The 24641-nt window shown below is 34.7% G+C and overlaps 1 protein-coding gene across 5 annotated transcripts in view; it reads right to left on the bottom strand.

The window, feature by feature from the left end:
* Positions 1-24641, bottom strand: part of RASSF8 (Ras association domain family member 8) — a 122382-nt gene that overhangs the window by 12561 nt on the left and 85180 nt on the right. For 4 of the 5 annotated variants that reach the window (XM_077870680.1, XM_077870684.1, XM_077870681.1 and 1 more), the window contains one exon: positions 8047-8249. In XM_077870680.1, the coding sequence (XP_077726806.1) occupies positions 8047-8149 (103 nt within the window). In that variant the 5' untranslated portion in view covers positions 8150-8249. Of the gene's footprint in view, positions 1-8046; positions 8250-11222; positions 11320-24641 lie in introns of those variants that run through there. The other variant, XM_077870683.1, reaches the window with a different exon arrangement.

Genomic DNA, 24641 nt, shown 5'->3' on the forward strand with positions numbered 1-24641 from the left:
AGGGTGGGCAGTAGTTGAGATTCAGAACTTGGGTTCTGATATTTTAAATCTGAGATACCAGTTAGTCATCTTCTAGAACTTTTTACTGCAGTACTGATTAACCACTAGCCACATTTAAATTTTATTAAAAATTCATTTCCTCAGTTATACTAGCCACATTTCAAGTACTCAGTAGCTACATGTAGCTAGTGAACACTGGATAGCACAGATATGGACCATTACAACCCTTGCAGAAAGGATATTCTACTGGATGGCACTATTTAGAAAGTATGTTTTACTGAATACTTATTTTAGGCAAAGCAATGGTGTAAAGAAGGATAAACAAGCAGGACTCCTACATTAGAGGTACTTCCAGAGAAAAGAAACAAGTATTAAATAGTTAAACTAGAATTCAGTATAAAACGTGCTTGTTTGAAAACTGATTTTCTTGGAGCAAACCATATGAAGCATGGCTTCTTAGGGAATAGTCCACTCTACCTTGGACTCAGCCCCAATCAATTTGTTTCTATTAAATGTTAACTCTGGCTCCAGTTGAAGGAGATATGGGAACAAGATCACAAGAAGAATGAGCAGAGAAAAATTCTGAATCCTCCCTCAATACTTTAAATGGCATCAGACAACAAAGAAGTATGAATCAAAACTTTTTCCTCAGTCTCCTTGATTTCTTCCTCCTCTTTTCCTCTAATCTTTTGTTAGCCATACTCTAAGATCTAAGCTACTTGAGGGCAGAAATACATTCTTTTCATATTTTGTGGATATTGTAAAAGCAAATGTACTTTCTGGACTATAACTTGAAACAGATGAACAGTCAAAGACTTTGTTTCACATGCAGACTTGAGAAGCAGTTTAAACTGTAAAATAATGGCATTTCTGAGACAGTTGATGGGAGAAACAAGATAAAATACTCGAAATTGGGAATGTGTCGAAAGCCCAGCATCTACAGTGACCAAACACACAGTGCACTGCAGGCTGGTTTAACCACTTCATGCCAATTAAGTACTTCGATTTTGTTTTATTTTGTTATTCTGTCTTATAATTTGGATGTGTTCTATTTCCATCACCTAAATATAACCTGTCAGGGTAGTCAAAGATCAGAGTAGAAAGGATTTCTTTCCATATTATTAGATACATTCAACACTTTTATCCAAATGATGTTGTCTTTAGCTATTTTCTAATTTGATTCCATTGATTAGCAGCACTGAGTCAGAAAATGTTCACTGCTGTAGATATTTGCAGAGTGCCAACTTGCGTAAATATTTTTATATCTTGATGGTTTCCTGAGAGTAATTTTAGCTATCCAGAAAAATCCCTAACCATCCCTAATCAAGAATATATCTGAAGTACTTCCACCTCCTGCAGCCAATATATGGATTTAAACCTGGGAAGGTATTCTACAAGTTGCTTCATTATACATTTTTTAGAAACAACTGCGATTTGCTCAGCCTATGCTCTGCCAACAGGATAACTAAACTTTAATTATGTTAAGCTAGAAATTCTGGGGTTGGATATCACAGTATTAATTTTCCCTAATTAATAAATCCCCTATTATTTCTTACAGTGAAAATAAGGTCAAAATACTATAAAACTTCCATTTAGTGTTTAAACTTTGAATACCAATAACTCATATTACAAGACAGATAAATATTTAAATATTTAAAAATATGTACTTCTGATATATATAAGACTGATCATATCTTATGGCAAAAGAAAAGCAAGGATCAATAGTCTTTGGCTGGTTGCTACTTGCGTCATCTCTCAGGTGAATTCTGAATTCAGAGAAGCATTTATGATACAGAAAAAGAGTTGTTTAGCCCAGTTTGGAGAAATATCATAAAACTTCTGTATTCAGGTTGTCAACTTTTGGACTGATTTAATGGACAAAGCAAAAATGCGGGTAGATTTACTTAAAACTTTTTAGATTGTTCACAAGCAAGTACAGTACACTGTTTAGTCCACATGGATAAACACACAAGACCTTGTCAAAATTCTGTGTAGAAAATGTGCCTTCCATATGGGCAGATGCAGCTTACTGTACTCCTCAGCCACCCTGCAAAATAGTCATCTTCTTTTAAACCACTGCCCATGGCCTGATTCTCAAATACAACAAAGAAAGTTAGATTTGACAATTGCTAATTTTAGTTTTCACTAAGCAGAAAAAAACAAAGACGAATTATTTTTATTCAAATAAATTATGTGAGGCTTTTTTTTTTCTGATTTGTTGTTTCTTATCAGTCACTGAAGCATATTTAAAATCTCCCATTATGATACTGGAGTGTCAGTTTCTCTAGTTCCACTGGTTTTACTTTATATATTTGAGGCAATGTAACTTGTTGTATGTAAGTTTATAATCTTTTATCTTCTTATGAATTAAGCCTTATATATGCTAATGTAACAAGTCTTTTCTTTGCTTATAGTGCCCTGTGTTTTGAAGCTATTTTTAAAATATTAATATGCCTAACTGACTTTATTTTGGTTAGCATATATGTAATTCCTTTTTAAAAATAATTTTTAAAAAGGTTTTATTAATTTATTTGAGAGAGAGAGAGAGAACAGGAGCAGGGCAAGGAGCAGAGGGAAGGAGAAAAGCAGACACCCTGCTGAGCAGGGGATGATGCTTTAACTTTGCTGTGGAAAAGCTTTTTATTTTGGTCACACACACACACACACACACACACACACACAGTCCCATATATATATATTTGCTTTTGTTTCTCTTGCCTGAGGAGACATATCCATAAATATGCTACTAAGGCCAATGTCCAAAACTCCTTTTAGGAGTTTTATGGTTTTGGGTTTCATATTTAGGTTTTTCATCTAGCTTGGGGGAAAAAATCCACCTTGAGCTTATTATTGTGTTTCATTTTCATTTCTTTGCATATAGCTGTCCAGTTTTCTCAATACCATTTACTGAGGAGACTATCTTTTCTCCATTAGTATATTCTTGCTTTCCTTGTCATAGATTAACTATGGAACTGTGGGTTTATTTCTGGATCCTCTGTCTTGTTCCAATGATCTATATGTCTAACAGTACCAGACTGTTTTAATAATTATAAACTTTGCAGTATATTTTGAAATCTGGGGCTATGAAACCTCCAGCTTTGTTGTTCTTTCTCAAGATTACTTTAGTTATTCAAGGTGTCTTGTGCTTTCATACAAATTTTAGAATTATTAGTTCTAGTTCTGAGAAAAATGCTACTTGTATTTTGATAGGGATTGCATTGAATCTATAAATTGCTTTGAACACTATGGATATTTTAACAACATTAACTATTCCAATCCATGAGCGTGGTCCATATTTCCATTTCTGTTTCTTACAATTTTTTTCATCAAAGTCTTAAGAGTTTTTAGAGTGTACATCTTTCACTTTCTTGGTTTAACTTATTCCTAAGTATTTTATTCTTCTTGGTGCTATTGTAAGTGGGATTGTTTTCTTAATTTCTCTTTCTGCTACTTCATTATTGAAATACAACAGTTTTTCATATATTAATTGCGCGTCCTGCAACTGTACTGAATTAATTTGTTAGTTCCAATAGTTTTTTCGTGGAGTCTTTAGGGTTTTCTATACATAGTTATGATGTGATCTATAAATAGTTCTCCTTCCTTACCAATTTGGATGCCTTTTATTCCTTTTTCTTTTCTAGCTGTTGTAGCTAGGACTTCTAGTAGTACTAAGTTGAATAAAAGTGGTGAGAGTAAACTTCCTTGTCTTGTATCTAATATTAGAGGAACAGCTTTCAATTTTTCACCATTATGATATCAGCTGTGGGTTTTTCATATATGGCCTTTATTATATGCAGGCATGCTCCCTTTATTTTTATTTTTTAAAATATATTTTTTAAAGATTTTATTTATTCGAGAGAGAGAGAGAGAGAGAGAGGGAGAGAAAGAGAGAGAGAGAGGCAGAGACACAAGGCAGAGGGAGAAGCAGGTTCCACGCAGGGAGCCCGATGTGGGACTCGAACCCGGGACTCCAGGATCACGCCCTGGGCCGAAGGCAGACACCAAACTGCTCAGCCACCCAGGGATCCGCGTGCTCCCTTTAAATCTACTTTTGAGAGTTTTTATCATGAACAGATTATATTTTGTCAGGTGCTTTTTCTGTATCTGTTGACACAATCATATGGTTTTTTTTAATCCTTTTTGTTATCACATTGATTGAATTGTGAATGAATCATCATCCATGCATCCCTGATAAAAATCCCACTTGATGGTGCCGAATGATCCCATTAATGTATTGCTGAATTTGGTTTGTTAATGCTCTGTTGAGAATTTTTGCACCAATGTTCATCAGAGATACTGGCCTGTAGTTTGTTTTTTCTTTTTTTTCTTCTCTTTTCTTTTCTTTTCTTTCTTTTCTTTTTTCTTTTCTTTTCTTTCTGTCTGGTTTTGCTATTAGGGTAACAGAAACTGGCCTTGTAGAATGAATTTGAAAGTTTTTCTTCCTCTTCTATTTTTTGGAATAGTTTGAGAATAGGTATTAGTTCTTTAAACGTTTGATAGAATTCACCTGTGAAAACATCCCGCCCTGGACTTCTGTTTGTTGGGAATTTTTTTATTGTCAATTCAATTTCATTACCAGTAATCTGTTTGTTCAGGTTTTCTATTTCTTCCTGATTCAGTTTTGAAAGATTTTATGTTTCTAGAAATTTATCCATTTCTCCTAGGTTGTTCAACTTGGCATATAATATTTCATTGTATTCTTTTTTTTTTTTTTTAGATTTTATTTATTTATTCATGAGCGAGAGAGAGGCAGAGGGAGAAGTAGGCTCCGTGCAGGGAGCCTGATGTGGGACTCGATCCTGGGTCTCTAGGATCACGCCCTGGACTGAAGGTGGTGCTAAACCACTGAGCCGCTGGGGCTGCCCATTTCACTGTATTCTCACAATCTTTTGTATTTCTGTGGTGTCAGTTGTTATTTCTTTTTCATTTCAGATTTTTATTTGAGTTTTCTCTTTTCTTTGGTTCCTGAGCCTGGCTAACAGTTTGACTATTTTATCTTTTCAAAGAACCAGCTTTTAGTTTCATTGATCTTTTTCTTTTTAGTCTCTATTTCAGTTATTTCCACTCTAATCTGTATTATTTCCTTCTAGTAACTTTGAGCTTTGTTTTCCTAGCTCCTTCAGTTGTAAAGTTAGATTGAGATTTTTCTTCTTTTTTGAGGTAGGTCTGTATTGGTATAAATATCCCACTTTTTTGCTGTGTCCCAAAGATTTTGAACAGTTGTGTTTCCATTTTCATTTGTCTCTATGTATTTTTTTAAATTTCCTCTTTATTCTTCACTGACCCACTGGTTGTGTAGCCTCCATGTATTTGGGTTTTTCTAGCTTTTTTTTTCTTCTAATTAATTTCTAGTTTCATACTGTTGCATTCAGAAAAGATGCCTGAGTGATTCTAAACTTCTTTAATTTATTGAGATTTGTTTTGTGGCCTAACATGTGATCTATCCTGGAGAACATTTCATGTCCATTTGAAAAGAATGTGTCTTCTGCTGTTTTTGAGTGGAATGTATATATCTGTTAAGTCCATCTGGCCTAATGTGTAGTTCAAAGTCAGAGTTTCCTTACTGATTTTCTGTCTTCATGATCTATCCATTGATATAAGTGAGTTGTTAAAGTCCCCTATTATTATTGCATTACTGTCAATTTCTCCCGTTAAGCCTGTTAATATTTGCTTTAGGAATGAACCCTTTTTATCATTACAGTATATCTTTATCTCTTATTACAGTCATTGTTTTAAAATCTATTTTATCTGATGTAAGTATTGCTACCACATTTTTTTACCTCCATTTGCATGAATATCTTTTTCCATCCCTTCATTTTCAGTCTTCTGATATGAATTTTTCTCTTATAAACAGATATAGATGGGTCATGTTTTAACCATTTTGTCATCCTATGTTTTTTTGCTTGGAGCATTTAGTCCATTTAAAGTAATTACTGATCAGTATATACTTATTGCCATTTTGTTAATTGTTTTCTGGTTGTTTTTATAGTTCTCTGTTCTTTTCTTCTCTTGTTCTCTTCCCTTGTGGTTTGATGACTTTCCTTAGTGTTATGCTTAGATTCCTTTCGCTTTATTTTTTGTACATATACTATGGATTTTTGATTTGTGGTTACTATGAGGTTCATATATAACATCTTATGTGTATAGCCGTCTACATTAAGCTGATAATCGCTTAAGTTCGAACACATTCTAAAACAATACATTTTTACTCTTCATCAACATTTTATGTGTACAATGTTATATTTTACTTTTTAAATTTTATGTATTCTTTGACTAATTTTTGTAGATATGATTGATTTTTACTATTTATTATGTTTTAATCTCCATACTGGCTTCATACATAGTTGATCTATTTTTACCATTTTTTTTTCTTTATAATTTTCTCATTTCTAGTTATGGTCTTCTCTACCCATGTAAAGAATGCACTTTAGTATTTCTTGTAAGGCTGGTTTAATGGGGATAAACTCTTTTATTTTGTTTGGGAAACATTCTATCTCCTTCAATTCTGATTAATAACTTTGTTGGGTTGTAGGGTTTTTTCCTTTCAGCACTTTGAATATATCATGGCCCTCCCTTCTGGCCTGAAAAATTAGCTGATAGCCTTATGTGGTTTCCTTTATATGTGTTTGCTTTTCTCTTGCTACTTTTTCTTTTCTTTTTTTAAATTCATGAGGGACACACAGAGAGAGAGAGAGAGAGAGAGAGAGAGAGAGGCAGAGACACAGGCAGAGGAAGAAACAGGCTCCATGCAGGGAGCCTGACGTGCGACTCGATCCTGGGTCCCCAGGATAACACCCTGGGCCAAAGGCAGGTGCTAAACTCCCATACTTTTTTTTTTTTTGTAAATATGTATTTTTTTATTCATGAGAAACAGAGAGAGAGAGAGAGAGAGAGAGAGAGAGAGAGAAAGGCAGAGACACAGGCAGAGGGAGAAGCAGGCCCCATGCAGGGAGCCTGACGATCAAGCCCTGGGCCAAAGGCGGCGCTAAACCGCTGAGCCACTTGGGCTGCTCTCCCTTGCTACTTTTAATATTCTCTCTTTATCTTTACTTTTTTGCCATTTTAATTATGTGTTTTTGTGTGGACCTTCTTGGGTTCATTTTGTTTGGGGCTCTCTGTGATTCCTGGACCTAGATGTCTATTTCCTCCCCTAGATTAAGGAAGTTTTTAGCTATTATTTCAAATAAGTTTTCTGTTCTTTTTTCTTCTTCTGGGGCCCCTATAATGTGAATATTATTATGCTTGATGGTGTCACTGAGTTCCCTTAATCTACTTTTATTTATTATTATTTTGTCTTTTTATTGTTCAGGTTGGTTGCCTTCTATTATCCTGTCTTCCAAATCATTGGCATGTTCTTCTACATCCTCTAATCTGAATACGATTTCCTTTTAATACATGTTTGCTAAATGATGGACTTAAAATGCAAATGTAAGCGGTAACCCACATTATTGGCTTTTCTGATGTAGGTGCTCATCATGTTCCAAAAGGGTTAAGTCAACCCAAAACATGAATAAAAATGATAAACATAAACCTGAGACTAAGAAGAAAAGTTGCAACTATGTAGGTGAACAAGATGGAGCTAGTAAGCATGTACTTGACAACTTCATCTTCACCACATAGTAAGATTTTAAAAAGCATATATCTTTCTATTGAAGAACTATGTTATATGTCACATTTTTCTTTTCTAAAAGTAGTCAGAATAAACAGTAAATAGGGTTACTTCTAATGAGGGGTCTGGGAACTAGGAATCTATGTTTTGGCTTAAAAAAAATCTTTAGTCCCACAAATAATGATTTGTTTAGGATAAACAACAATAGAGTAGAAGGCAGTGCAGACTTTAGACTGAAAATCAGTAAAATCTAGGGGGAGATAGAGAACAAGTGTCTTAACAGATTTATGTAAGCATGAAACGTAATAAGTAAAAGTGTGCTTGTAAGTTGTATTATGGAACCAAATAAACAAGAAACTAGAAATCTGTATTTAATACAAATAAACATAAACAGGAAGCATAAACCACTTTATCTCACTCTCAGAAAGTTCACTTACCTATCGCTTGAGCTAAGGCTATTACAACCTCCTGGCAAGTTGTAACTTCGGTGACCCCACAAACAATCCTTTGAACTCCATCCACCCATACTTTAAGTTCCATGGTGCACCAGTCACCCAAGGGCCCTGAGACTGGTCATCAAGGTGTCAGGTCATGTCGCTGGCTATGGAAACATGGGGAAGGCAGAGTCTTGTGTAGTCAGCTACAAAGAGGAAAAAACATTTTTAATAAAATGAGTCTTAAAATTTCTTCTAGTATTATGCAGAATAGATTTTAATATCTCATAATCCTACTACTATTTATGACCATTTTATAGAACTGAATTCAGTCCTATGAATACGACAGCCACCTATTCATGACATTGTTTCATTTTACTATAATTTTTGTAATTATACTTTTTTAAAAGATTTATTTATTTTTTCATGAGACACAAAGAGAAAAAAAGAGGCAGAGACATAGGCAGAGGGAGAAGCAAGCTCCCCACATGGAACCCGATGTGGCACTCGATCCAGATTCCAGGGTCACGCCCTGAGCTAAAGACAGCCGCTCAACCACTGAGCCACCCAGGCATCCCGCGTAATTATAATTCTAATCATGGAGTAACTGAGAAATCATACTTGACTAAGCCCTATTGCTCAACACATAAGCTATTCCTTTCTTTAAAAAAAAAAATCTCATTAGGATGATTCCTTAGGTTAAAAAAAAGTTTTGTCATTTTTTGAATAATAAACCAGTCGAACCAGTTTCCATAGCCTTGACAGCATTTGTAAATGAATCTTTATTAACCCCTGCATTCCTTTGTTTCATGTGTCCCTTGTCTCTCTCTTCCCCATAAGTCTGAGTGTCATCTTCAACACTGAAACTACAATACCAACCACAGCATAAGGCATAAGTGTGCAGAAAATATTAGCTGATGGAAATTAACTCCTTTACTGGGTGATGACTTCTTCATATATGAACTGCTTGCTTGTCCTTTTCTCATGTATTTAACTGGGGTTTGAAAGTAGTCTTAAATTATAAGAGTTATTCTAATAATACAATCTCAACTTTTTGTTACTCTTGCTGTGCTTCCCTGTTGTTTTTCGTTTAGCTGCATTATATATACACCAAGCAGAAATTTTTACATTCTCGTACATTTGAAACAAATGCCTTGATTTCCTGTATTGATTGGAAAGTTATTATTAGCTTGCTAAAAATCAATTGTACACAATTTTTTTTCTGTAGGTTTTTCAAATCTCAGTTCTTCCTGTCTTAAAACTTCAATCAATCCATGATTCGTTTGTTCACTGTCCTATGATCTTATTTTTTTGTTGGTTTTTGAAAGAATGCTAAAGTTTATGAGATGTAATAAACATCGATTTAATTACAACGAACCTTTAATTATTTAAAGACTGACAGTGGAATTGGTGTTTCAGGATTAATGACTTACTGAAAAGCTTATTTAAAAAATGCTAAAAACTTGTCAGAAAACAGTATTTACTACAAATAGAAACACAGTCCTTGTGCACTTTCTTAAAGGACCTAAGATAATTCTAGGCCATCTTCCCATTTACCTGGGTAGATGAGTCAGAACACACGTAAGGAGAATAAATCTATTGCTTTCTCCAAAGAAGACACAAAAATATTTTTTGTCATCCTGAAAACAAGGAAAAGGACTGATCATTTCCCAGTGTGTTGATTCAGCTCTCTGTATACACTGCAGTGCCAACATGGTTTCATAAACCCCCTATATGCCCAGAAGAAGGGCCATATGCCTCTGACAAGCTAATTTCCATAACTGCGTTCCTCAGTTATGAAATCCTGTGGGATGCTAAAGTTTCTGAGGGGGTGGAGGTAGGGGCGGGGAAAGGTTCCAAAGCCAAAGAAATGTAAGAAATCTTGCAAATAAAGTTAAACAAGTTTCTTTACAGTTAGCCTACTCTGAGCATTTAATAGGCTGGTGCATACCTGAAATTTCAAATGAGAGGTTTATATGCTACTGTCCCCAATCCATTTAAAGACCATTTAAGGAAAGGAAACATAAGAGTTCTGACTTAAAACAAGATATTTTTCCTTTCCCGCCAGGCACTCTATTTACTAAAAATAGAACATATACTATTCCTCTTGGAATAAAATTATGATTAAAAAATGGCCAAACATTAATATACTGTATTAAATTAATATAGTAAAATTAAGTTATTTTATTAAATAAAAAGCTCAGCTGAGTTTAGGAAACTAAATTGAATTAAAATCTATTTAAAACCTAGTCCATTATTTTTCATTAAAAGATCTTAAACTTGGGACAGCCTGGATGGCTCAGCGGTTTAGCGCCACCTTCAGCCCAGGGCCTAATCCTGGAGACCTGGGATAAATTCTCAAGTTGGCTCCCTGCATGGAGCCTGCTTCTCCCTCTGCCTGTGTTTCTGTCTCTGTCTCTCTCTGTGTCTCTCATGAATAAATACATAAAATCTTAAAAAAAAAAATCTTAAACTTGGAAAACCTAGCAAGAAAGACAGATCTCATTAAAGGCCTCCTCCTCCAAAAGAAACTTGTCATTTAAAAGAAACTTACGAGGTTCATTTTTAAATTCTATAAAGATTTTAGCATACCACCACATATTTTCTTATCTTGGATTATCACTGTTTTACCTCAAACTTTTAACCAATAAGTGAATACAATGAACATAGAACACACCCACATCTGTTAAATATTAGAGTATAACAATGTGGGAAAACACCGAGCATAAATAATATTGCTTAGTTAATATAAACTTGCAGGGTATTTATCCTCTTGACCAGCCTTCCTACTACAGCTCATCATGGAGAAGATCAGCATCTGCATATTTCTTTCAACACCACTAGCATTTACTTTCAAAGTTAAATCCTTAAGGAAAGTTTAAAAAGATGCCTTAGTAGGTCAGATTAATGAACCATGTGGTCCAAAATTTTATTTCTAAGCAGAGCCACTGTTTTCAGAATATGGCTTCTGTCAAGTTTGGGGTTGTATTAACAATCATCTCCCTAGCTTCCCTAAAAATCATGGTGTGATTCACGAAAGTCATTTGAAGAATCTGTCTCCTCGGTAGAAGTCTACGACTCCTCCTGGAGGTGCGACCCTGTTCTGTCCTCCAGAGTCCAACTCCTATGGCTATATTCCCAGCCCCAGAACTAGACTAAAGGGAAAATGGAAGTCCTACATTGTAGGTGCGTATGGTGGATTGGTCATCATTGGAATTAAGGACTCAAGAAGCTAAAGGGCTTTGGCATCTCAGTTGGAATTTGGAATAAATTTTTCCATGGAAACAATGATATAGATAGAAGCAAGATTCTACTGCAAGGGTATTATTATAGTTCAGTTATTGTTTTCACCATAAGGTTTCTATATTCAAATCACTATTATTTTAATTTTTATAATAAAAAACTAGGTTTATTCAGGAACATGCTACTGGGAACAAGTGTTCTTTAGTTAAAAACTGTTTATCTTGAAAGCCTACTGAATTAAGCATCTGCATTTGTGAAGACAGACACATTCCCCCAAAACCAGTGCTTTAATAAAACAATTTTAGTCAATCCTCATTATTCATGGGTTCCTTATTTGTGAACTCACCAACTCATTAAAATTTATTTGTAACCCTCAAATCATTATTTATGGCACTTTCAGGGTCATTCAAAGACATGTATTCTGCAATGAAAAATTTGAGTTGCCTGACCCCTGACTGTTCCCAGGTGAGGTTGTAAAGAGGCAATACTCTGCCTTCCTGTTTCAGCTTTCATAGTGTCAACAAGTTATGTTTTTCTCAGTGTATTAAGTGCCATGTTTTGGCATTTTTGTAGTTTTTGTTGGTGACTTTACTGTTGAAAATGGCTCCTAAGCATACTGTTGACACTAATGTTCTTAAGCACATGAAGGCTGTGATGTGACTTATGGAGAAAAGTACCTGTTGTTAGGTAAGTTTTGTTCAAGTATGAGGTATACTGGTATTGGCTCTGAGTTTAACGTTAATGAATCAACAATATATGTCAAATAAGGTATCTTTTGACAGAAAAACACATAAAACAAGGTGATATATTGATCAGTTGATGAAACTTGTGACCAAAGGTTCTCAAAAATAACCAGAATTGACTGCATACTTTAAAATGGTATAATTTTCTTGTGATGGCCACTATCAAGCTACTGAGCAAATTCCATTACTCCATGGACATTAGACACAAGCACACATGTGGCTTATTGCCAATTATAATATTTCTTTCATGTCTAGTCTAGTTTTGTTTGAGACCTATGGTATTGCATATTAAAGCATTCTTTATAGAAATAGTATGTAGATAAAATGTATTATACTAAAATCTTCACAATCAGGCTAGCTGCTTTAGTTAAATAAAACACTGATGCTAGCCACTAGTTTTTTTGGTATCATAAAGAAAGAGATTCTGCACAATGAGCACTTTATATTCTGAACAGTACTTATTAGAATAATCAAAACTATAATACATAATTATGCATATATAACACATATATGTATTTTATATATATTACAATAATAGAATACAATAATACGAATTCTCTTTTGTACAGAGAACCAGTTAAAAATAAAAACTAGGGGCACATGGCTGGTTAAATCGGTTGGGCTACTGACTCTTGGTTTTGGCTCAGGTCATGATCTCAGGGTCATGGGATCAACTGTGTTGGGCTACGTGCTCAGCGGGTAGTCTTCTTCTATATTGAGAACAATAGTCCTGTGACATGCATCATGGGGAAATAAGGCTCCCTAGCCTAACCGTTTTGGGAAGCATTTCAAAACACACTGCCTCTGAGAGACAATGTGCAGCTAGATACCCCACAGTAGAGAAACTGGTTAAGCTTTGTTAACTAGTACTCAGTGACTCAGCATGGAGGGTAAGAGTGGAAAATAGGCACGAACGATGCCTACAAAATACCCTGCTGCACTACAGGATACAAATGATCAACTTTTGAAGATATGCAATATATATGCAATGAGATTTCTGCTAGTCCTTTAATGTATTTGGAAACACCCAGAAGTGGTGATGGATATGCTGTTTAAAGCTATACTTAGAACAATACAGTACAGAGGAGAAAGCTGAATAGCTCTTCTTTCTCTTATATGAAGTCTTAATTGCCATGATTAAGCCATATCTTCTAAAGATGGGTTTTGTATTTGCTTTTTAGAGAACTGTCTTAAGTCAAAGGATTTTTTCTTTGAAAGTAGGTTTTTAAAAGTTCACAATGCTAAGCAATATTTGTATATTAATTATTAAATACAGTAAAGCCATGCTCTTTCCTCTACTATTCATCATCCTCAGGTCACAGCATTCAAACACATGCAGTGATTGAACATTTCCCAAATTTAACATGTTCAAGTGGCCATTCTGCAATTACAGGAATGGCATGAGTACTTGCAATCTGCTAATTAAGCATGGTATATTGTGTCTCATTTATTCCTCATGATACAATTCAGTGAGTTAGGCACTATTAGCCTCATTTTAAAGATGAGAAAAGTGAGTGCCAGTTTAAATAACTCTCCCAACGTCAGAAACCTAGGAATTTAGGGACATATGTTCAAAATTGGGATGAATAAAGAAATTAAAGTATGAATAATGCAGACTTTTCTAAAAGGATTCAATTATGAAATAAATGTTTTTAAAATGTCCAAAGTTACACTAAGAAATCTCATCTACCATCACTTGAAAATTTATTTTTATCAATAAACAATGATCAGATAACATGTACAAACTTTCCATTCTAGGAGAAAGAAAAGAGCAAAGAAACTAAATCACGTTAAGAAACTATAATTTTAATTCAGAGAACCTATGATAAATAACTGCACATATCAGCAAAATGAGTGTCTCATGATCAGGTTTATTTTTCAGTACTAACAAATTATTCCTCCAGTTTTTGAAAATTACATCCAGATTTATTTTTACAGAGTCCAAAACAAATACATCTGCATACTTGTGATAATTTTTAACTCTTGCCTTAAATATAAACCAAAGCTTCTTAGAGAGTTCTGGAATTTTCTTTAAATTCACACCATTAAAAAACACGTTTTTGGAGAATGCCATTTTTTTTCAAGGTAATACTACTGATTAGTGGAAACACCATGTACCAAGATTCAAATCCTGTCTATTACTTACTGTGTGACTTAAGTCAAGATGCGTAACTTTTCAAGAGGGATTTGTGAGAAATGAAATGTCTTTTTAAAATGTACTTAGTGTAGGGCTTGGCACAAAGTATAAGTTCAACAGGAGTTAGTTCTGTATATAGAAATAAAAATTTAAAAAAAAGAAATAAAAATTATAGCTTTCAAAAATTAGAAACTTCTTTTCTATAGGAAAAAAATCAATACAAAAGTAAAATTTCAAAATACTATTACTATTTTTATAAGAGCACCTAAAAATAAAGATATTTTAGTTTACCTAAATGTACCTTAAAATCAATGAACATTCTCAAGGTTTTTAAATCAAGATTGGAAATGATAATTGGGATTAGCATCCATATTAAGAAATTTCAATTGTATCTGGGATAAACATGATACAAATCTAGTTAAGGTTATTGGCATAAAAATATTGATCCTGCTATTAATAACTCTCTTTTTTCCCTTAAAAAGTAAGCTTTTAAAATGAATATAGTTAGTAATTTTTGTTTTTTTTTTATTTAGGATTAAATTTAGTGTTAAGTGCCACTGCCTTCAGCTGAGTTTCTTATTCTAAGCCCATCTCCAGACAGCTTATTTACAACTGTATTTTTCTAAATCATATATAATGTTAAACCAATATCTATGACTTTGAAGTGGAGACTTCTCTCATATCCAGAGGTGAAACAAACATTCATAAAACAGTACCAAGAATCTTTTGAGAGTAGTACTTCACCAAACCGATTTCTGAACTAATAATTTGGGTAAAAACTTTGACCTGTTAATTAAAGCTCTGAGCAGAAACACAGGATTTCTATTTAATAAGTATAATTTTAAAAGGAAGCAAAATTTTTACAATTGCCCATTTTAGAAAATAAAGAGATGTGTTTCCAATAACCAAGGCTAGTCTCAAAAGCAAACTGCTTCAAAATAATTCCTTCTACGAGTCTAATATACTCAACACTACTAGAAAGTCATTTTTTGCCTATTCCCTTCAAAATGGTTACTTACCATTTGTAAAATCATTCTAATAATTCCATGAAAATACAAGGCCATATTTATTAGACTGAATTCTTCTTTGACTTCTGGTTGATAGAACATTATTAAAAATGTTTTGCTTGGGAATTTAAACTGGAACATCACATCCTGGGTCACAGGAGAAGATACAGAGAGGCCAGGGAGCCATGGTGGCATGAGACAATGGCCACTTGGTAGGTATGAAGGGATGTCATAAAAGTGATGGAAATCAATGAGGGCCAACACAGAGAAGCATACAAATTCGATCTAGGTCAAGTACTCTGATGGCTCCTATAGCCATCATTGTAAGCCAATTCCTGGTGGCTTCTCTAGTGGTAGTAGCCCTGTGTCAATAACACAAGTTCCAGTAAAATCCCAGCAAATGCCTCTTCTTTTATTCCTTCCTACTATTCCATCCTTACCATATTCTTCTTCCCAAGTCACAAGTAATCAACAACACCCCCAAATACATTTGGCTCTATTTGATAAAAGTTGTAACAAGGAAGCTGTGGATTCCGTGCTCTAGAGAAATCAGAGGGACCGGCACGTGATGCTATTTTCTCTCTATGTAAAGGTCATGCATTTCAGAGTTCACCAAAACCAAATGGATAAGATATCTTGCCTTTCAGAGCTAGCAAAACTCATTGGCCATCAACTAGTATTATCATTTTACTGAACACAGAAGACTGAGGCCTGGCCAAATTACATCATTTGATCAAGGTCACATGGATAGATGTTAGCCAATGTCTGGAATAACATCAGATTTTTCTGAAAACTGAAATTAAATATATTTACATATATTGAAATAAAGTGCCCAGTAAAGAAGATGTTGAAGAAGTTGCTCCCATAGAGAATTCTAGTTAAAGATGCTTCAGACCACAAAATGAGGGCTACCACTGATATAAGTGCAAGAGTATGAAAAAACGTGAACGTGTTGTCTGTTCTTATTTATGAATTTTGTTAAATGTTATGGAAGGTAGAACAGTAGGGGATCTTACAACTCAATTTTACTGGCACAAAATCTCTTAAGAAATATAAAAATAATATACCATTAGGTTCCATTTCTTGCTGCAGTATTACCAAAAAGGAATATAAAAAGCCATCTGTTTTACACTTCTATCTTCTGTTAGGGTCCCAGTCCACTTTGTGGCCCTTTAGAGGTAGCCGGAGACATATGCATAGTGTGCCAAGATCTGTGATGTCTTAACTCCTGTTAGAGCTCTAAGGCCTGGGATGAGGGATTACACTCTCAAAGTCTTAATGCAAAAAAAAAAAAAAAAAAAAAAAACCCTGAACTCTGGCATCAATTAAATTGTGCTTTTTACTATAGTGCAATTTCAAAGCTCTCATTCATAATCATTAGAAAACTGGCAGGGAGCAATGTTATAAAGTACTTTTACAAAATTACTGAACACTTGTTTACATTTTAAATGACAGATGTTAAGTGCAAATGGATTTGTGATATTTCTCCTTGATCAGATGCACTTTGGTACTTTGATTGTAAACCAACCCTTCAAATAAAAACACATCTTTGTTACTTACATAACAACAAGAATAAATAGCTAACATATACTGAGCTCTTAACTCTGTGATAGATGGAAAGTTAACTATTATATTTAATCTATTCAATACTCATCTATATTGCTATGTGACATGAATTATTTTGAGGAAATAATGAGGAATGGAGGTATAGAGAAATTAATGACTTGTCCAGAGTCACTCAGCCAGCAAGTGGCAGATCCAAATCTGATAATGCTCATAACTATCAAAAAGTTATTTATATTTATGAAATAAAGTTATTGGTAAAGTTTGCCAGGACCTTGTAATCACCAGTTCTGGCTCAGGAGAGAAGTAGATGTGACCATGTGATGGAGAAATTCCAATACTACTAAGTTGAATGATATATTTAGCCTAATTATTACCACAGAGCTGAGAAGAAGCAAGAGCTGATGTTCAATAATCAAATCAGACTTAGTAAGGACTACATGACTCCTGAGATTCTTTCTGGAAACTGCTCCTCCCACATCTCCCTTGTCTCAGGAGCAGGAATAGATTTTGGGTCTAAATCCAAATGTTATCAGACCCCCAAAGTCTATGTTCTTTCCACTACAACAAACTATCTGCAGGGTAGAATTATTTTTCTTCTCCACATCTGAATAGATATGGGCTCTTCCTTAGTGATTGTCATCCATTTGAGTGATAGAAAATTATGCTATGACCTTATGTTCACCATTCAGGTATAATGACTCTATTTCCTGAATTTAGTGTTTATGACATTCTGTGATGAAATCCAGTGTTCTACTTAATAAGGGATAAAAATAATTATTTTTTAGTCATGAAGCCAAGATCACTACAGACTTCTCATTCATATTTTCATAAATTCCAAGCCCATTGATTCTGATAAAGAAGTTCATTTTCATAGTTACAATGAAATAAGTGTAAACTTTTCAACAAAACAATGTTTTGACTTATGATTACAATGGTAACTTTATTATTTTATTTTTAAAAAAATTATTTATTTGAAAGAGACAGATGAGTGAATAATCAAGATAGCCTAAGCAGGGAGTAGAGGGGAAAGCAGACTCCCATTGAACAGGGGTCCTGATACAATGCTGGGCTCGATCCCAGAACCCTGGGATCATGACCTGAGCCAAAGGCAGATGCTTAACCGAATGAGACACCCAGGCGTCCTTACAATGGTTAACTTTAAATAGCCAAACTTTATATGTCAAAACATGTTCCTTTTTGAAGGTATAGGAAAAGCTAAATTAGTATGTAAACATTTGAAAGCCAAAATTAAAGAATTTGGGGAGGAAATGCTACTGAAATAAATATAGAAAATAAAAATAAAGAAAGAAAATCTGAGTGCCTGACTCCTGGGTCAAAGTAGTTGCCAGACTATAAAACTCGTACTAACTTCAATTTTAAGATTTAATTAATATAGTATATAAAGTGGAACAGTTCAAATATTTCCTAGAATTTTATTACTATATTTATTCAGTTAGTAAAGTACCACAAATACTTTAATAAAAGAGTATGGAAGCTAGAAATTATATTTGGTAAAATTAGACATGCACAATCCCTAAGAAACTTTGTTAAAGTGAAACTACTTCAATTCAAAGAAAAATTTAAAAGTATGAACAATGTGAAAAAGTAGTTTTCCCATAGTCAAGAAGAATTTTGCCAAATGTATTTATTTCCCAAAGAAAACCTAAGTCAATTAAATTAAATCCCCACATAATATGCAAAAATAGGTGTATCTTTTGGTGATATTTTCAAGTAACTTGTATTTTCCATTGTAGCAAAATTTTAATAGAGAAGTTAATTATTCAGTGTAATGTAACACATAATACTATTGTTCCAAATTACCACACTTTATTCCTCACATTATCTTTAGATGCCACTCTCTTTTAAGAGATACTATGCTCTTCTCTTCATTTAGTTGGGCGAAATTTTAGACTTCAAATAATGTAGGAAGTGTTGCCCTGTTTTGTGGGCATTCAGTATTATTGGAGAAGATAGATGCTACGTTTGAGATGTGTGCTGTGACATTTTGGGGCAAAAGGCACGGTATTTATTGTAAATATTACCAGTGATGCTGACTGAAATGGTATACTACTTGACAATACTCTATTTAAAGAACTGAGCTTAGGTCGAGTCCCTGCCCTTTACTGAAACTAGCAGTGCCAGGTGAAGATGGCTGTAACTTGTCAGCCAGTAGACAGACTGAATGAGAAAAGCTTTGCACCTAACCTAGAGCACATGAATAAATATAAATGGATCAACTACAGCAATTAAAGCAATTAACTTAAATATCCCAATACACTTTACAAATTAAATTGCTTGCTTAAGGGGGGGGGAGACCCTTACCTTTTATTATGTTTAAATACATTTATTTACATTTCATTAATATATGTGATTTCCAATCTGTTTATATTTCAGCAAGCCCTACATTTTCCAAGTAAAAAGAAATGCTCAAGCACTGCTAATCCAGCAGTTTATCTTGGCAAAGTCGCCTGTAGAATTATCACCTGATTGAATGAAATGGGTCAAAAAATAGGCTAAGGATTACTCCAGTGCTCGCCAAAACCTACCCCTTGCCTCAACCAGCTGCAAAGTGGGAGCAAAGTAGCAGCAAAATAATATATCACAATTTAGATAGAAAGGGGCTTTCTAGGGGATGGGAATGAAATAGAGTACATGCTTCACAGTTAAGAAAACTGTAAAGAAACATGCAGGGAGCCCGACGCTGGACTCGATCCCGGGACTCCAGGATCACACCCTGGGCCAAAGGCAGGGGCTAAACCGCTGAGCCGCCCAGGGATCCCCAACATTGAGGTATTTAAGCCCAGTAAAACCCTGATTTAAACTCTTGGAATAAATGGTAAATCTTACCATTTATGATGCTACTGTATTACACTGCATTATAAAATTCTTAAATATTGTATATTCCAAGACAATATGTACAAAAGTAATACTATTGTCTTAATCTACAATTTGTAGCTTCCATGTGATCTTAAATAAAATATCTGATTGAAATAATTTTATGGATATTCATTTTTCAATGCTCAGTGCAAGGAAATGTGCAGGTAATCATACTTATGAAAGGGTAGATAGAAAAATAACTGGAAAAATAATGTTTAATGTTTAGAAATGGAAAAAAAATCAGTGCAGTATAAAATTCTGCTGACATAGCTGGCTCTTTCTTACCACCTTATCATTTTAAGCAAAGCTCTTCCCTCCCTAAAACAAATTAATCAAAATAGGCCAAATGTCACCAGTTAAAAAGAAAGACATGCTCCACCCTACAACACTCAGAGGGTTTTAATAAAAAAGAATGTAAGGAATTTAATGAAATCATAACAAAGGAATTGATAAAATAAACAGCACAGACTTCTGAAGCCATTTTCAGATTCTGGTTTATACATTACCTATCTAAATAACTTATCTAAGATTATGAAGACAAACAAACCCATAGATAGACCTGTGCTTAATATTCTTTTCCACTTCAAAGCTTGGGAATACAGAGAGAGAGTGAACACAATATATGCTCTTTTCCAAACTGTTCCTTCAGATATGTTGTTTTCTCTGTAAACAAGTTCTTAAATTGCTATGTTTAGCTAGCTCATTTAGGTGGGGAAAAGATAAACTAACGTTTTTTGATTTGTAACTATATTCAGAAAAATAAACATGTACCTCATTTTATTTTTAAAACTAGATCCTGGGCAGCCCCAGTGGCCCGGCGGTTTAGGGCCTCCTTCGGCCTGGGGTGTGATCCTGGAGACCCGGGATCGAGTCCCACATCAGGCTCCCTGCATGGAGCCTGCTTCTCCCTCTGCCTGTGTCTCTGTCTCTGTCTGTCATGAATAAATAAATAAAATCTAAAACTAGACCCTAAGAGTTCCAAAACATTTACAATAACTAGCAATTCATATTCTCAATGATTCTGAATCATAAACGAAAAGTTATAAAGTCTAGATAGTTTGAATTTGTAAGAGCAATATTTTTGTAGAGCTATTCAGCAAAATTAGAAATCTGCATCTGAAGCTGAGAAGGCAAGTCCAATACATCACAGTATCAGGTGACATAAAGCTGTAAAACTCATTCAAGTATATACTATATCCTTAAAAAGTATGTCCTTTTTTTTTTTTTTTTAAGATTTTATTTACTTATTCATGAGAGACACACAGAGAAGCAGAGAGAGGCAGGAGAGGCAGGCTCCATGCAAGGAGCCCGATATGGGACTCGATTCCAGGACTTTGGGGTCACGCCATGAGCAGAAGGCAGACGCTCAACCGCTGAGCCACCCAGGTGTCCCCTAAATAGTATCTCTTTGGCATTATTATTTTTTAAGATCTTATTTACTTCAGAGAGAGAGAGAGCACATATGCACAAGTCAGAGGAGACAGAGAAGCAGACTCCCTACTGAACAGGGAGCCAGACACAGGGCTCAATACAAGGACCCTGAGATCATGACCTGGGCAGAAGGCAGACATTTAACTGACTGAGCCACCTGGGTGCTCAGCATTACTTTACAAATTTATATCAGGTTGTCCTGCACTTCCGTTGTAATACTGATCTAGACATGCAATTTAGTATTTTAACTAAATAAATTTATGTATTTGTGTATGCATACATATTTAGACACAGACACATACACACACTTCTCTCTGCTTAACTATAATTTAAACTAGACATTCGAGTTCCTTTCCTTTATAATTGCTAATCTTGTCAACAAAGTGAGTGCTCTTATATTAGTAGTAACTGTTCAAAAGTTATACAACTATCCATTGCCAAAGCCAGGAGATTGATGCATTTCTGATTGCCTAAATTTCCACAAATCCATAATGGTATTAATCCAACTAAGCTCCCAGAGAAGTAAAAGAGTATAGACCTCTGAGGAACAAACTAAACAATGAAATGCTCTAAAAGCTATATATATTAAAACTAATGTAAGGAATCTAAAAAACCTCATGGCTTGTGTTTTAATGTGATGGATAGCAACATATTTGAGGGAAAAGATAGATTAAATAAATTGTTAAATTTTAAACTATGAAAAAATCACAGAGAATTAAACGTATATATACAAATATTAATATATTAAAATTATGTTTGTCCTACATAAATATATTCAGTGCTCAGAAAACAATAAAAAGTCTCAGTCCAAATAAAGAGTCAGCAGTTACCTTACTAATAAAATGGGAATCAAGGGTTCAAGGCCTAACAAATTTGCTATTTAAAAGCTAGCAGACTTAATAGCTAAAAGCTGAGGAGGTCGGGGGCGGGGATGGGGAATGGGGTAAGGGGGTCAGAAGGGAATGAAGAGGGGCACTTAGAAGGTTCATGCACAGTAGCATGGGATACAAGTTTTTATAGTCAAGAGCTATCTATCTATAGTCAGTTCATTGAAACACTAGTAGAAGCATAACTTTAACTTTTTGAAAGTACTTCCACTGCTCAAAATTTACCTAGAAGTGGTAGAATGACTAAGAGAATGAAGTTGTTAATTTTTAAAATTCAAATCGAAGGAACCAATTACTTGTGCTTAGCTACTGAGCCAGAAATCCTACATTAAGGAGATAAACAATGACCTAATTTCCTTTTTTAAAAATCAAGAACACTAATATATTTAAAGTTTGATTCAATAACAACTAAAAGCCCCCCAAAACATCAAGAATATTACCAAAATCAAAACAAAAAAAGCAACTGTTTAAATGAATCTAATACTTAAATTTTGGGAGAGGATGATCAAAGTCAAGAAAATGAAATGATGATTTAATTTTAAATACATGATGCGTTGATGAGTGTTAGGTAATTTATAAAGTTAAGCAAGCAGTTACCACTTGATCATCATTTTGTAACACTGCCCCCCCCCCAAAAAAAAACACCAAACAGCTAAGGCTAACAGATTGGTTCAAAAGTTAAGGTAAAAGAGTTAAGTAAAGAACTAGGGTCTCTAATCCTCAGTCCTCCAACATCCAGCCTCAACAGGAGTCTAGACTGAAATTAGGACTCCACCCACTCAGACCCCCATCAGCCTTCTGGATTTACTACAAGGGAACTATAAGCAGCAGATAAAGAGGCCACCTTCCACCTGTCTAATAAGTAAATCCAAGGAATGGAGAATGCCTTATCTAGTGAGCAAAACTAATTCTTCCGGGGATTCTTTTGGAGATGCCATGGAAGTCACCTTAAGAACTCACCTTCTGGGAAAAAACAAAACAAACAAACAAACAAACAAAAAACTCACCTTCTAAGCCTGACCCTGATCAGTACTTTAAATTTCATGAGGAGGAGCTTCATAGAAACTCACAGCTTTGGATCAGTTCCCTGCTCAATCATGAGGAACACCCATGATATCCCTTCTAGTTGTGATTCTAATGCTTTACATGGTGTCATTAGAATAGTTAAAAAAAAAAAAAAGCCTCAAAAACAAACCTGAAGAATATAAACATTTTCTAGGAAATTAAGAAAAAATCCTACAATTATGTAGGAAGAATAAACATCTGTGACTGTTCTACAAAGCTCTAAGTAGAAAGGATTGACACAGACCTGAGTGACAGGAAGGATTTGTCTCTGAAAACAAAGGAGTAATTTATCAGGCCAATAAATTCATTGTGAAGACACTAAAGTCAAATTAAATAAAACCAACAAGAGACAAAGCAATGTCCTAGTTTTGTGCCCTGGGAGCTGAGGCTTCACTAAGCACTAATTATATCTGGTTGGAAATGAAGCAAATTAAATATGTTCCCTTTTAAAATGGTGGGGGTTTTTTAAACAAAGATTTTATTATTTATTATTATTATTTTTAAAAGATTTTATTTGTTTACTCATGAGAGACACAGAGAGAGGCAGAGACAGAGGCAGAGGGAGAAACAGACTCCATGCAGGGAGCCCGATTTGGGACTCGATCCCGGGACCATGAGCCAAAGACAGATGCTCAACTGTTGAGCCAGACAGGTGTCCCTAAACAAGGATTTTAAAGAATAAAGCATTTTGAATTAATTTCTCAAATCAATCTTGAGAGTTAAAGAGTAGATTATGCAATTAATTTTTTTTCTACTGTGCCCTGGGTAACAATGAGGAAGGGAGTCACTGAAGATACACTTAAAAGCCATATATCTAGTTCTATATTTTTGAGCTTTCCAACATGCCTCAGAAGTTGGGGTTCTAAGCACAAATTATAAGAACAAATAAGTAAGTATGCAGGATCTGGGGTGCTCATAATTGATTAAGAAGGAGACACATACTTTCAGAAAACTATCAAAATCACATATTTCAGCTTATTTATCTTTGTGGTCTTTACTGCATTTTTTTTTTTAACTTCTAGTCAGTTCATTTCCAAAGCAGTTGAGGATGTTCTCCTTTGAGACTTTCATCTTGAAACAAACCTTCTCTAAGAAAAAGGTATAGAACAGCAGAGAAAACATTATAAAGAGAACTAGTGGCATTAATTCACCCAAAGCATATATACCACGTTCAATCTGTGTGCCAAATCCAGAGGTTTACAGACAATCACAACTCGATATGATAGCTGATAGAGGTGCATACAAGGTAGAAAGACAATACACTAAAAAGGAGGTGAGATCTTAAATATATACAAGTGACAGTCACTCCAGCTCAGTCCCAGAATGGAGTTTAATTATGAATCTACTTGCCTCTCTTTTTATTTTTTTTAAAGATTTTATTTATTTATTCATGAGAGACACAGAGAGGCAGAGACACAGGCAGAGGGAGGAGCAGGCTCCATGCAGGGAGCCTGACATGGGACTCGATCCCAGGATCCTGAGATCACGACCTGAACCAAAGGCAGATGCTCAAGTGCTGAGCCACCCAGGTGCCCCCCCCCCCTAAAAAAAACTTTAAATTGTTCCACACTGAACCTGGCTGGAATTAGTTTCCTTTAGAGTCTGACTCTTGGGAAACAAGCATGTCATGGTGACCTTTAGG

This window comes from Canis aureus, chromosome 25, assembly GCF_053574225.1.
Source record: "Canis aureus isolate CA01 chromosome 25, VMU_Caureus_v.1.0, whole genome shotgun sequence".
NCBI lineage: Eukaryota > Metazoa > Chordata > Mammalia > Carnivora > Canidae > Canis > Canis aureus.